At 30.7% G+C, this 15,396-nt stretch overlaps 1 protein-coding gene and 1 pseudogene across 2 annotated transcripts in view; both read left to right on the top strand.

Annotated features, from left to right (window-relative positions):
- The window catches only part of LOC125837709 (acetyl-CoA acetyltransferase, cytosolic 1), a 392,637-nt gene extending 377,241 nt beyond the window's left edge, over positions 1 to 15,396 (top strand). The window contains exons 1-15 of one of the 2 annotated variants that reach the window (XM_049516784.1): positions 9,103 to 9,245; positions 10,068 to 10,130; positions 10,782 to 10,880; positions 10,974 to 11,147; positions 11,277 to 11,382; positions 11,895 to 12,033; positions 12,405 to 12,482; positions 12,577 to 12,642; positions 13,053 to 13,138; positions 13,461 to 13,560; positions 13,664 to 13,774; positions 13,858 to 13,899; positions 14,136 to 14,222; positions 14,335 to 14,443; positions 15,182 to 15,396. In XM_049516784.1, the coding sequence (XP_049372741.1) occupies positions 10,094 to 10,130; positions 10,782 to 10,880; positions 10,974 to 11,147; positions 11,277 to 11,382; positions 11,895 to 12,033; positions 12,405 to 12,482; positions 12,577 to 12,642; positions 13,053 to 13,138; positions 13,461 to 13,560; positions 13,664 to 13,774; positions 13,858 to 13,899; positions 14,136 to 14,222; positions 14,335 to 14,424 (1,215 nt within the window). In that variant the 5' untranslated portion in view covers positions 9,103 to 9,245; positions 10,068 to 10,093 and the 3' untranslated portion in view covers positions 14,425 to 14,443; positions 15,182 to 15,396. Of the gene's footprint in view, positions 1 to 9,102; positions 9,246 to 10,063; positions 10,131 to 10,781; positions 10,881 to 10,973; positions 11,148 to 11,276; positions 11,383 to 11,894; positions 12,034 to 12,404; positions 12,483 to 12,576; positions 12,643 to 13,052; positions 13,139 to 13,460; positions 13,561 to 13,663; positions 13,775 to 13,857; positions 13,900 to 14,135; positions 14,223 to 14,334; positions 14,444 to 15,181 lie in introns of those variants that run through there. The other variant, XM_049516783.1, reaches the window with a different exon arrangement.
- LOC125837745 (U6 spliceosomal RNA) lies at positions 9,450 to 9,561 on the top strand (annotated as a pseudogene).

Genomic DNA, 15,396 nt, shown 5'->3' on the forward strand with positions numbered 1-15,396 from the left:
AAAAAGGGTAATTTAAATATATTTTTGATCGTTAACTTTAAAATTTACTAAATGTTTAAAAATTACACTATCAATAGGTAATATATAACTTAAAATGCATATTAAGAAAAGTTATACCATCTTTTATTCTATTAAAAAACGATAGTACTAATTTGCAACCTTTGGGTGACTGGCGGCTAAGCTTAAACTTCAATAAATTAAAGTCCTTAAGCTTCTTTTTTTTTATATTTATATATAGAAATTTCTACTATATAGAAAAGCCAAGTGATGGACGACCACTGGCATTTTTGAAAATTCAACTTCAGTCAAGGGCAAAATAATAATTACATCACTATGGATTGGAAGTCTAGAAGGATCGCAAGCAAGTCTCTTCTCTTCTCCACTCTACTAGAAGAATCAGTTCTTAAGAACAGAAACATCTAGAGCTCATCCAAATATTTTATTCTATATATAGGTAAGTTTGATGCATATGTCTGTAGAATTTTTGCATTTTGACTTTCTCCACATACCTCATATACTTCAAAATTAGACCCAAATTCATTTGTAACAACTCAATCAGTTATTACAGTTTAATTCACTTCGTTACAAAATAATAAGATCATTCGATTTCTGATTTGTGTTTTTGATTTACCATAACTGTTTTTTAATTTTTAGTTTCTACTTTTGAGCTTTTAGTGTAATTATACTTTATCATGCATTTTCTTTTGATTTCAATTCTTATTTGGGTTACATATATCACTATCAGGAAAGAATGGTGTCGGACAATTGTATCTAGACTTTTTTTCTCCGTTCTATTTGTCTGCTTAGTGTTTCATTCGTGCCTTCTCTATACTACCCTTACCAGTAGCTTCAACATTATTTTGCATATATGCATGCTCTTTGGCTTCTTTTTTTAGGAAAATAATCTTAGAAACTTCCTTATGTAACATGAGTGATATTGTTAGAGGATTGCATCACATATCAATAATTGATTAATTGTACTTCATGATTGTGGCCTTCTATTTGATTGTTATTTGTTTCTTACATTGATCTTATATAGTAGAAATTTCTAATGCATGCTAGATGTTTGAGAAACTGTCACAATAAGAAAGTGGCCTTTGTTTTCGTTGTTGAGAATTAAAATCTCAGTTTTATATACTTTTAAGCTAAGTTGATTGCACTCTTTACTTATCTGTGTCGACATGACATAAGTGTGGATGTGGATTTGTGTCCAATTTGGTCAACTAATTTTGGATATTTCTATCAAGATTGATAGAGAAAGTCTGGACAGTATAATCGATACAAAAGATAAAGTGAAGTTTGAAGAAAATAAAATATCTTTTATATAGAAATTTCTATGTTACTAATTTTCTTTTATTCTTCTTCCAAGAGCCTCCTCCTCCACATAATATCTCATAATGTAGGTTTTATGATCCTATTTTTAGATATTTTAATTATATTTAGGCGATTTTTCGAACCCATATCCATGTAATTTACGGTATAGTAAGAAAAGCATTTAACACTTGAAAATATTATAAAAGCAGAAAATATTCACACAGCCAAATGAGAAGAGAGGACGACCAAGGATGTATTTGTAATTTCAAAACTAAAATAATGACTTCTACAGAGTGGCAGGTAAGTAGCAATTGAAATGAGGGATCCACGTGTCTCATCTTTGCACCTATATATTCTTCTGATTGCCAATATAAAAGATGACGTGAATCATATTGTTTTTTCTTTTTAAAAAAATTCTTTCCCCTTTCACAATTATTTTATAACTAAAAATTCATTTTTTTCTTTTTAAAATAAACAAAGTTAAAACATTTTAACCCATTTTTATTTTATTTTAGGATATACAAAATTGTGATAGTGTGTGTGATTAAAAAGAGAGCAACTTTCGCAAACATAATAATCATATTTTTATGTTATAGTTATAGTTTGCATAATTGCGCTCCATAACAAATTTTATGTTTGCTATGGAGCTTTTGATTTGTATAATTTGCTATAAACATTCAATTTTACACAAATTGTTCAGTTTTGTATAAATTTTACATTGTAATTTGTATAATAAGATTTGTATTTGTATAATTATAAGTGTGTAGGATGATAATATATGTATTTGTATTTGTATTTGTATATATACTTTTCTCTCGCTTTATACAAACACAAACACATTTTATACATTTTATATCGAAATGTATAAAATGACTAATTGTATACCGAAAATGGCTAATTGTATATTAAATCAGATGGCGAAAAAAGGGGATGTTTGCTGCGAATTAGAATTAAAATAAACTATGGCTATAACATTTAATTTGAATTAATGGTTTGTTATTTCATACAATTTTCCCTTAAAAAATGTATTTGCTAATGAAAATGTGATAGTGTACGTTAATTAGATAAAAATAATATTTCTCTATCTCAAATTAACTGTCATGATCGTTTTTCAAAAATCAATCATATAAACTTTGATCTACAATGTAACATATATTTTTCATTAAATTGCTATGAGAAAAGGTTACAATTTGTATTTTTTTAATAGTTTTGAAATATCTAGATATATTTTAAAATATAAATTATTGAGTTGATTCAATTCAATATATAGTTGTGAAGATTGTTTAATCCACACTCAAGGTGAATAAAGATAATTAATCTGAAACGATGGGGTATTATATTTCTATACAATTTCACAATGAATTACTAATTATTTTGAATGTAATGCTTAAATTCAAAGGTTTGAAATTTTACATTTAAATTAATAATCCCTAAAATATAATTAATGTAATATATCATATGATGATGAGAATCAACTCTCTTATTCTTTATAAATAAACACTTATGAACATATTATATCAATGTGATTTTATATCTAAGCCATGCGGAAGTTTCTCAATGGACTTCATATTATTTGAAATTTAAAATACAAAATTTTCGTAAATTTTTATACTTTATTTATTACTCTCTTCGTTTATTTTTATTTGTCACTGTTTGACTTGACATATTTATTGAGAAATAAAAATAGTTATTGATATAAGCATCTAACCATACTATTTCTATTACTTGATGTTTAGTATTAGGTGTTAGAAAATGATTTGGAAAATAATATTTAATGCTAAGGATAAAACATAGAAAAAATAATTATCTTTTAAAAATATGTTAAAAGTTATATGTAAAATAAAAATTTCTTTTTAGAAATAAGTGATCAAGTAAAAGTGAACGGAGGAGGGAGTAAAAAACATTCACCCAAATAATTACGTCTAGAAGGTTAAGACGATCGATAAAATTGATCCAATAGAAGCCCAATGTTCAGAGTTCATTGTGTGATGGACCAAGCTAGATTTATCCGGAATAATCTACACATCTGCTTCTGAAAGTATCTACTTAGCTCTAAAAATATTTTAATGGATAGAACTTAGAAGTATGGAGAAAGTGTTAAACATTCCTCTAAGAAGCTATAAATAACCATCAGGTCCTCTTCCATCAACCATCAAAATTGAAAAGCAAGTAAAGAACCAAGCAAACACAAAAAAATCCTCAAAAGCTCAGTGAAAATGTCACTAATATCAAAAATCTTCGGCGATGAACGAAGTAGCAGCATGTTCAATCCATTCTCAATTGATGTCAAATCCATTGAGATCTTTGGTTAGACTCTTTGGCTGAAATATTAATTAAGGTTTGTATTGTTGAAGATTTGAAGAAATCAACGACCTTATAATAATACTCTTTTCTTTTTAAAAAAGAATCTTCTACGTTCCTCTCAGTCTCTTTCGAACAAAATGATCAAATTTCCTTTTTTAACATATTTAAGATCATGAGATTAAAAAATATTTTTATATATTTGATATAATTTTATTTTAGGACCATAAGATTGAAAAGATATATTTTTTTTAAAAACGGATGGAGTATTAATTAAGGTGTATGTCGACGTTGAAGAAGTGAAGAAGTGAACGGTCAAGGGTAATAGGGTATAATGATTTATGATATATTCATGAGAATTGAAATGAAAATATTTTTAACGTTTTCTATGTGGATATTGTATGATTTTCTAAGTTTGTTGTTGTGAAATGGAAGTATTGAAAATTATTACCCATGTCAACATTTTTGTTTGTTGCTGTTCTCTATTCTTATGTGAATTTTTTTATATTCTCTTGTGAGGATGTTGGTTTATTTGATGGAGAAGACTCATCATTGGAAAAATGCTAATTCAAAAAAACGGTGCCTTATATGAATGATATAATCAAATAGACATTTATATTAACATAAATACATAATGCTCTCGACAATTTAAGAGACACAATAAAAATATCAAATTTTGATTTTGTCAAATAAATATTGTGACTGATTTGGAAAATTTACATTGATGATTTGCTTGATTTGCTTGCTTTTGTATGAATACATGTAATACGTACAATAAGTATTCAAATATATTTTTATCAAGCTTGGCAATTTTTCTACCAACATTATTGATCAAAATGATAATGTACTCCAATTGTTTTCTTCAATAAATGGCGGAAGTTATGCTTATTTAAAAGTATTTATTGCTATTTCAATTTTTTATCACATTTCTAAAGTAAATATAAATAAACAAAATTATATCAAAATTTAAAATGTTGGGCCCTTGCTTAGCACAGACAAAAACTATCTAGTATATTATAGAAAAGGGAAAACCCCGTGTTGGGGCTCAATCACTATATATTATTTAAAATTCATAATTTTTATTTACTATACTTCTAATTTCTTAAATATAATGTATTACTTTTTTTCTACTACAATATTAACTATCTAAGATTAACATTAGAAATAAAAGATATATAATTTATAATAAAAAAAGACCGAGAAATTATAAAATACTGAGTCATATTACTTAGTTAATAACAATAAAATATGATAAAATTTTGGACAATTAAATAAAAAAAATTAATTTACAACATCATGGATAATACATATACATATATATTATTTTATAAGACAGAAAATGAAATCACTAAAATATGAATAACTAATACATAAATAATTGAATTTTAATAACTAACTATACATAAATTATTTTATAAGAACTGCATCACTAATTCTAATCAACTATGAATGATGAGTAAATGAGTAACAAAAAAAGATAAATGATGAGATATACACTTAAATTAATGAGAGTGTATAAAGGAAGGAGAAATTTGAACTGAGGCGATCAAAAAACTACAAATGAGTAAATGAGTTGACACACCAAAAGCTATATATCACAGAGTTCTCAAAATAATTTACTAAAAAGGACTTAAAATATACTAATGAATTTATAGCAAATTGCGATAACAAGTAAGGTAATGAAAAGATAAAGTAGGGATAAAAAGTCCAGGCTTCAGATAAAGCAAAAGACGTTAAAAACAATAATAAAAATAGGATGTTGCCTAAGTTCGATTTAGAGATCTTTCACATAAAATGCCAACCTTTAACCAATAAGCCAAGTAGCTTACTATGAAGGAAGCATACATCGACAGACGATATGTCGACGCTCAACTTCAGTTGTATTAATCTTAATTTTGAAAAAAAAAATTGTTGAAGCAATTGTTAAGAGAAAATATTAACTTCATTCAATAGATAAAAAATTGGAAAAGAAGAAAGTCTTTTTTAATCTAATTAAATGTTACGATTATAATATTCTCTTTTATGTGTACTATTTTCTTTATTTTAAATTCAACAAATAAATTTAAATCATCATTATCACATTGATTATTATATGTTTGACGAACATTCAAGGTTAAATTAGGTAATACGTAATGTTTTTCAAATTCTTATCATATACTAGCTAATCTCAATTTGAATCATTAAATAGGAAACAAAAATATTTGTATACGTATCAAGTTATTCAACTATTTACTGAGAACATAACTTTAAATAGAAAGATGTGGAGATTGAAGATTAGTATGTAGCTAAATGTTGTCACCTTTTAATTTGGTGGAGGAGAGACTGGGACTAGCCAGGCCATATTCTTCCTGCAGTATTATTAGTATAGTAATCGCGTAATTTCTTATTTTTCAGTATGCCTGCTATCTATTGCTTCATTTACTTTATGCTTTGATACTTTGCGTTTATATTTTCTTACAATTTTGCTTCGAATTAGTAACTTCTTGTTTAATCCCAAGATCTATTATAAAACAACATTTTTAATCTGTATATAAAAATAAGATCTACATATAATTTTTCGGACCCAAATTCCATTATAAAAAATTACTGTGGTGTGTGGGGTAATTTTTTCTAACCTGCCTAACACAGCCGCTTGGTGTGCGTTAGACAGAGAGGGCAGCTTCATTATAAGGTCACTCATTTATAATATGCTCAATGACAATAAGTTATTCAGCGTGAAATACTATTATTCTTTTATTTATTATCGTCATCAGGTTGATGTCATTATAAATTTATATGGTGTGGTACAATTATAAGATTTTTTCACTTTTTTTTTTTTTTTTTTTGCATTTTATGGACCTTATAAGGTATATTCTAAAAATCCTTTTGAATGTACCAAAAACCTTAAAAGAATTAACCTAAAGAACTATTTTTTTGGAACCCCAAGATAATCCACAGTCACTATAATCTTTGTCACAGTTTCTGTCCTTTGGGTGAGCACTGGATAAATTCTTCACTGTGTAATAGCATGCAAATCATACATGAGATGTAAACAGTACTAGGCAAGCCTTATGTGACATGCTCGACTCAGAAGACATTGAGGGGGATCTATCCCGAATCATCTGTGTGGATGACCATCCTCCAAGCCAATTAAGTCATCCAAAAAGACTAAAGAACTGTTTATCCAACTAATTTATTGTTGATCTATTTTTTTTAAAAAAAATATACATAAAATATACGACAAAAGGACACCAGTATAAATAAAAGAATTGTTTTAATTATTGGACATATTTTCTTAGTTTTTGTTCTCATATTTGTATATAGCATGAACTGGCTAGATGTGCATAGATACCACCCAATTTACAAGTTTTAGCACTTGAGATATGTATAGAGATTCCTCTTAATGGCCTTTTCATTGTCTTCGAAACTATTTTATATCGACAAGGAGCATCATGCAAATTAAAGGCCATTTGCCATATTATTAGAAATAGGCATTATGGTCTTTTAACGTGATCTTATTTTACATTTATGTCCTTCAATTTTGGGGTCCATAAGTAGACAGATAAACTTGTATAAAATTAAACAAATGGACACACACGTCCTACGTGACAATTTGTGTCCTACACAGGAGCAGACTCACATGGTCTTCAGGGGTTCACCCGAACGCCCTTAACAAAAAATTACACTATGTATAAAGTAAATTTTTTGAATATATGTAGATATTGTAATTTTGAACCTACTTATAAACAAGAAGTAAGTTGTAGTGTATTGATAAATAGCCTCTTAGATTGATCCTCACGTTCCAGATTTGAATCCCATTGTGGTCATCTTTTTTTCCGGAAAAGGGCCAAAAATACCCCTAAAGTATAGGAAAAGGTCTTAAAATACCATCCATCCATCTTTTGGTCTAAAAATACCCTTCTACTCATCTTTTTTTTGTCTAAAATTACCCTTCCATCCACCTTTTTGCTCACTTATACCCTTACAACTAACAACCTTCTCTCTTTTTTTAAAATACTTATTATGTGTCATTTTCTTATTGAATGAAATAAAAATCCACCTCTATTAATTTTTTCCCATAATTTATCCAAATCAAAACAATATATCTTTTCAAGATCCAAAAAATATATATTTTTAAATCTAGTAATTTATATTTCTATAGCTTTTTTCCAAAAAAAATTAGATAATTAAAATATTTTAAAAAATACTAGTCATGCTACAATTACAGGGACATAATATATTAATATAAATCCTAAAAAAATATCTATCTTCTTTTTTTTTTTTAAAAAAAGATCATTTAATTTTTTTGACTAATAATCTTGTCGTTCGCGTCATTAGTGATCAAATCTTGGACTGGTGCACCAACTGGAACAACCTTTTTTTAGGATTTATATTAATATATTATGTCCCTGTAATTGTGGCATGACTAATATTTTTAAAAATATTTTAATTATCTAAAACAATTTTTTTTGGAAAAAAGCTATAGAAAATAGAAATTACTAGATTTAAAAAAAATAAAATTGGATCTTGAAAAGTATATCGTTTTGATTTGGATAAATTATGGGAAAAAATTAATAGAGGTGAATTTTTATTTCATTCAATAAGAAAATGACACATAATAAGTATTTAAAAAAAAAAGAGAGAGGGTTGTTCGTTGCAAGGGTATAAGTGAGCAAAAAGGTGGATGGAAGGGTAATTTTAGACCAAAGAGATGAGTAGAAGGGTATTTTTAGACCAAAAGATGGATGGAGGGTATTTTTAGACCTTTTCCTGTACTTCAGGGTTCAGGGGTTTTTTTGGTCCTTTTCCGTTTTTTTTTACCTTCTCTTCATTTAGTCCAATCTTTCACGCTTTTTTTTTTCTTTTCTTTTTTTTAAAAAAAGAGTAGATTTTTAAACCCAAGAAAATACAAACGTGCTAAAAGGTCTCCGCTAACCGTACTGATTTTTTGTACTTATAAACTATATACTAGTACTTTCTTGAAATTGTATTTTGTTAGCTTATTCACACATTTATATTTTTATCGAACCCCCTGAATAAAACATAAGACTCGTGTGTACTTGTTCAACTTTATACATGTTTACGTGTTTATTTTTGCACACTCAAAGTTTGAGGTTATATATGTATAATGAGACTAAATTAAATGACACATTTATGTGTTATGCCTTAGAGCTATATCAACTTTACTTAATATTTTAAACTATTTTTTAACCATATGCCCTTTAACTTGGCTTTAACTGACATTTATGCCTTCTGATTTTTGATGTGCACAAGTAGATATTTAAATTTATATAAAATTAAACAAGTAATACATGTGTTCTACATGACATAATACACGTAGGATGCAAAATTACCATGAAGGATGTCATATATGACAGATATGTCTATGTTCAATTTTAAACAAATTTAAGTATCCACTTGTAAGAATAATTTTAATTTATAATTTTTTTAATAATTTAATTTTATAATGCTAGAAAAACGGTGTGTATTAAAAAAAAGACAAAAATTAGAGCATCGAAAAAAATACCCACGTTTGTCTTCTCCCTCCGGCACCCCTTTGTTTGTATATAAATAGTCTCCCGCTTCTGTTGGATTTGCATATCATACTCTTTACTCTCTTCTGTTTCACCTACCAAACTTTAATTATACAGGTATTTTTCCAACATGCAATTTCATTTCTTAATATTTCTTCAATTTTTCAATTCTTTATTTGTTCATTAGATCTGATACCTAAGGTATTTTTAAATCAATTAACTTTCTGTTCATCATTTTTTGGATCTAATATCTTATTTCTTTAGATTTTTTTTTTTTTTGAATTTGTTTCCACTTTTCTATTCTCAAGCTTGTTTTAGCTCATGTTATGCCTGCTACATTTTTGATAAAATTGGAACGATACAGAGATGATAATAAGTAGTAATATAGATCCTGTAGAAAGAGGACAGGCATAAAGAAAGGCACAAATTTTTAAAAATAAATAGGAAAATCAATTTAGAGTGTCATAAATAACGTTTACTATGACAACATATGCGGTGTAATTCCATAAGTGGGGTTTGGTGAGGATAGTGTATACATAGATTTTAAACACCTAAGTTGTGAAAGTAGAGAGGTTGTTTCTGATAGACATCAGTAACCTTTACTATAGAGTATATGATAATAATATTGGCTGCAATGGCGGAGCTAGGATTCTCATTGAGAGATTCAAAATATAGAAGTTAAATACAAGAAGAAGCTAAAGGGGTTCAACGTCTATTATTTATTACATAATGGTGCAATTTTCTGCCAAAAGGGGATGGCCCTAGATATCAGGCTGCTGAGGCGAGAAGATATTGGAATTTAATAGCCTTAAGAAGTAGCTAAATTTTCTGTTCCACCTACGCCCTATTTGTGGGATTTCATTGAGTATGTTGTTGTGTTTCTTTACATATTAATAATTGTGTATAGAGAGAATTCTTATTTGTTTTGGGTGAAAACAGATTACTATTCACATATATCACTCACGATGGCTCCAGCAACTGCAGAATCAATCAAGCCTAGAGGTAACGCATTTGTTCTTTTTGCTCATTGCTTAGAAAATATAACTCATTTCTTTATATTTCAGCATCGAACTATTGTAATTTCAATATGAGCCACTTCTCTTGTTGCTTTTGTTTACCGTTGTTAAAAGATCGCATGATAAGAAATAGGTCTTCACTCCAGTCGAGGAGTGAAGCACATGTAGATAGATGAGTACTTTGTTCAGTTTTTGTTGTCTGAGCTTTTCTTTAAAACTAAAAGTAATTGTTGGATGTAACTTTAGTTTTATATTTATGTTTCAAGAATATTATTAAATCAGTGTTTACTTTTGTATCATAAATGTGGAAATTTTCAAATTATGCATTCCTAGTTAAGACCTTTAGAGTGGAAATGCCCTTTTGATGTTTGTTATCTTAGAGAGTCAAAATTTTGCAAGTACATCTTTTTCTTTACCTGAATTATGACGTTTCTACTGGAGATCCAATACCTAGAAACAGCTTCTTTTTCATTAAGTGTTTTTCCTCGTACCATTTGCTTGTCGTTTTCCCTTTTTCTGATAAAATTGACACCAAAAGCAGGCTTATTTACATTTTTGCTTTCTGTTTCAGGACCACAACGTTCCTTAGATTTTAGTTTCTCATTATTGCTTAATTTTTAATGCTTTTGTTGAACAGATGTTTGTGTTGTTGGTGTTGCCCGTACCCCGATGGGTGGCTTCCTTGGTTCTCTTTCATCAGTTTCAGCGACTAAACTTGGATCAATTGCAATTGCTGGTAAAACTCTACACTAATTTGACATAATTTGTTCATTATAGAGAATCATTGTCAAATGGCATAGAGTGATCTCTCTTTTTAATGCAACTTTAGGTGCTATCAAGAGAGCAAATGTTGACCCGTCACTTGTCGAAGAAGTTTTCTTCGGCAATGTCCTCAGTGCAAACTTGGGGCAGGCTCCAGCTAGACAAGCAGCATTGGGTGCAGGACTACCCAATACAGTGATTTGTACTACCGTCAACAAAGTTTGTGCATCTGGAATGAAAGGTGTGCACCGTCGAGTTGCAATAAGTAGATCATTTCCTAGAGAACCCTTATCCCCATTTATATAAATGTTATAAGGGCCAAGAGACGTGACTTGTTTGTAACTTAATGCTACTATATATATCTTTGCAGCAACTATGCTTGCAGCACAAAGTATACAGTTGGGCATCAATGATGTTGTTGTGGCTGGTGGAATGGAAAACATGTCTAATGTCCCCAAGTATTTTGCAGAAGCTAGGTTTGTTTTCTTCAAAAGTTTAGCACCATTCAGACTTAAGGTTTCCACCCTCCTCCCCCTCAGCGAAAGAGAGCAAGAGAGGAAAGAATTTACTGAATTCACAACTATAAGGAGATTAAATGGCCTTTTCCTAATTGTTTGTCGTATACCAATTTGGGGACGATTCATTGTAATGTTAATGCCCATGTTCCCTTTGTTTGATCTTAGCATGAATATGTCCTATTCTTACGTGTAACGACAAACTTAATGAACACTCAAACAGCGAGCCTGTGTTGCTGTTTTAACTTTCTTTTCCTTTCACTTCTAATATTCCATGTTTTCGCTTTGGTCATTTCCAAGATCTTCTCTCTTTCCACCATGTGCATTTTGGATCTTCCTCCCAGGGTCTTATATTGTATATGGTTTGTTCCATGTGGTAGACTTGTCGCTCCCCACTTCTGTTCTTGTTTTTTACTACTTCTGATCAACATTGTTCTTCAATTCATTAATGGCCTAAACTGGCACCCTTGCAGGAAGGGATCTCGTCTAGGTCATGATAGTCTTGTTGATGGAATGCTTAAAGATGGTTTGACGGATGTCTACAATGATTGTGGTATGGGAGTTTGTGCTGAAATATGTGCTGAGAATCACAAAATCACAAGAGAGGACCAGGTTTGTCTTCACATTTCTTTTTATGTGAATAATATAGCTTCAATAACCATTATTTGACTTTGATGTACACTGGCATACTGTTTTTGGCATTTCGTTGTCGATTCTACCATTTAAAGATGTTTTTGTGACAAAAGATTCAAGTGATACACTGCATCTCCTCCCTCTCTCTCTGTTTCATAAAGTTGGACAATTCCGACTTTATGTTCTTTTGTCACTTGTTTATCACACTATTCGTTTGTGGAAAAACTACCATTCTCTCATTTCTATGTTCCATCCTTTTGTTATCAAGTGTTTGCATGTCTGGCCAATCTTTTCCTTTCCAAAAACAAAAAGAGGAGTTAAGTGCTTATGTCTGAACAATATTTTTGCAGGATAACTTTGCAGTTCAAAGTTTTGAACGTGGCATTGCTGCACAGGAAGCTGGTGCTTTCACATGGGAGATTGTGCCGGTAAAACAACTAAATCTTCGATGCTATAGATAGCTCATAGCTAAAGTAAAAATGTTCCGTGCACCCTTTTAAATGATTTTCCGGGCAATTTCAGGTTGAAGTCCCCTGTGGAAGAGGAAAACCATCCACCATTGTTGATAAGGATGAAGGTCCCGGAAAGGTGAGTACATATACTGCAAGCAAGACTTAAATACCATAGATGTCTTTGTCCTTTACATCTTCCCTTGAGGTGGTTCAATGAATTTACCAACACAAAAACCTAATCAAGTATGACGAGCGCATGGGAATGCAAACAAAAGGAGTTATTTTCTGAAAATTGAATGCCAAATTTTGTATCAATACAAGCATCATTTTTTTGACCTGAAGAAGGGAATGAATTTATTTTCGAGTGCAGTATGCCAGTATATGCCTTTCAAATACCCGAGGATCAAAGGGACGACTTTGTTTTCTTGGTAGTTAAAATAGGTTAAACATACATCAACAGAGATTTTACAACGCCTATATATCCAGCCATAGAACTTCAACACTGTCAGCTTTACATTTCTCATGTATTTTGTTCTGTCTTGCCAGTTTGATGGCGCAAAATTGAGGAAACTCCGACCAAGCTTCAAGGAAAAAGATGGTACTGTGACTGCTGGTAACGCTTCTAGCATAAGGTTTGTGAGTTACATGCACCATTTCCTTTTCTTTGAATTCTTTCATTTATAAATATGTTGTGTGTTACCCTAAATTTAAATGCATTTTATCCTTTTGTAATTATAGCGAAAGTAGTATATCTGTTACGATTATAGGTTCCTCAAAAAAAAAAAAGTACAGTTCTTCATTGCATCCTTAGGGCTGTAGCGATTGGTAGTTTTATGTCATCTTCGACCTGCCTCAGGAGTATCTGATTTCTTCAATTCTTATAATCCATTAGAAATAACTGGTTTTTGAAATTTTTTCAAAATTAATTGGCAAGTGAATTATTTCCCTTTACAGTGATGGTGCTGCCGCACTGGTCTTAGTAAGTGGAGAGAAAGCTGTAAAACTTGGACTAGACGTGATTGCTAAGATCTCAGGATATGCAGATGCTGCACAGGTACTTTTATCTATGAATCTGGAGAATGTACAAGTTTTTGTTTTCACTTGGGCTTGTCTGTCAATTTTACAATCTTGACGCGTAAATTCAACTAACCGTGCAGGAACCTGAACTATTTACAATTTCACCTGCTAAAGCAATTCCAAAAGCCATCAAAAGTGCTGGTTTAGAGGCTTCTCAAATTGATTACTACGAAATTAACGAAGCTTTTGCGGTATGACTTTTTTTTTTTGTATTTCTTTTAAACTTGCTTTCTTTCTTTTGTCTGAATACTTCCTTAACAGACACTGCTTGCAGGTAGTAGCTCTTGCAAATCAAAAGCTGCTTGGTCTTAATCCAGTGAGCGCTCTCTCTCTATCTCTACCTCTAGCTTCTAAATATCTTAATTTCTTCAACTTTGAGAAAATTAGACTGGATCTGTTCTTTAGAGAAACTATTTGGATTTATCCATTCATACAAAGACAGATCAAGTTTGGCGGATCTTAAAACATTTCTATTATTTGCTTAGCAGTACATAATTTAGCGCAGAAACAATGATCATGGTGTTGAAGTATCCTTTCAAATTGTTCTTTCAGGAAAAAATTAATGTACATGGTGGAGCTGTTTCTTTGGGGCATCCTCTTGGATGTAGTGGAGCTCGTATATTGGTTACTCTACTTGGGGTATGTACTACTAGACGGAATACTTTACTATTACCAAAGTTAAATTCAAAACCTTAGGAACACTGGCGCCTTCAAATGTTTATTATTGCATCTTTCCGATGGAATGTTGCAGGTATTGAGACAGAAAAATGGCAAATACGGAGCTGCTGGTGTTTGCAATGGAGGAGGCGGTGCCTCGGCCCTTGTTGTAGAACTTATGTAATACATTTCTTTGGTCCTTGGTAAGTCCTAAAATAGGAAATTCATTTGAATGAAGTCTTACCTATATGATTCTGCATAGTGCATACCATACTTCAAGTGAAATTTATGGATTATATAGGGGATGTAGTTGATAGATTGGACATTAATGTTTGAAAAGTGTCAACGGGACAGCTGTGGTGTGAGAACAAGAAGAATTTATAGTGAATATAAGAGACTATCACTGAGATGACTATGCGACAAAAATGTTAACTAGATTGTTCATGTGGTTCTGTAATAATCGTATGTAACTCGATGAATATATTTGAAAATCCAGCAGGGGAATCTGCTCAGGGAGAAATGCTAGCCGATAGCTAAACACCTTTAGCATCAACAATACATTTTTTAACTAGGCACCTACAAATTAACCACCTCTATTAGCTAGCAATTCTCCCCTCATTCACCATGAAACATTAGTTTAGCTCAGGTGCAAAGCTTAACGATTCACACTTTGTTCGTTCTTCCACATGCATTGAGAGTTGTTGCTCATATCCTTAGTCGTTGTCAAATGTTTGATGCTTCTCAAACGTTGAAATTTCACTATTTCAATCAAATCATAGAGTTAGACTTCTAGGAAGGAAAATAGTGATTGTGCACTATGATCATATTGCGTTGTGCCATCTCTATCGTTTCCCCCTCTCATTTCTATACGGAGCAATAGAACGATAAGTAGAATTTTGCTTGCAAATGTTGTCTTATGTAAGTTGCTAATTTGATTGCAGGTGAGTATTGCAAGCTTAGTTACAAGAGGTGGAGCTTCAATGGATTAATTAGATTGAGTGGTTGGTGTCTTCAAGTAGCGAAAGATTGTGAAATTTTTCTGTCTTCTTTCAAGCAATTGTACTCTTCACATATAAATAAATGCAATAGTGATTACTTCCCTAAAAGTTGTAGAGTTTCCAAAGGTTGTTATAGAGTTTGTTATTCAACTTATACA

Source organism: Solanum verrucosum, unplaced genomic scaffold, assembly GCF_900185275.1.
Source record: "Solanum verrucosum unplaced genomic scaffold, falcon-dt-bn FXZP01000029.1, whole genome shotgun sequence".
Taxonomy (NCBI): domain Eukaryota; kingdom Viridiplantae; phylum Streptophyta; class Magnoliopsida; order Solanales; family Solanaceae; genus Solanum; species Solanum verrucosum.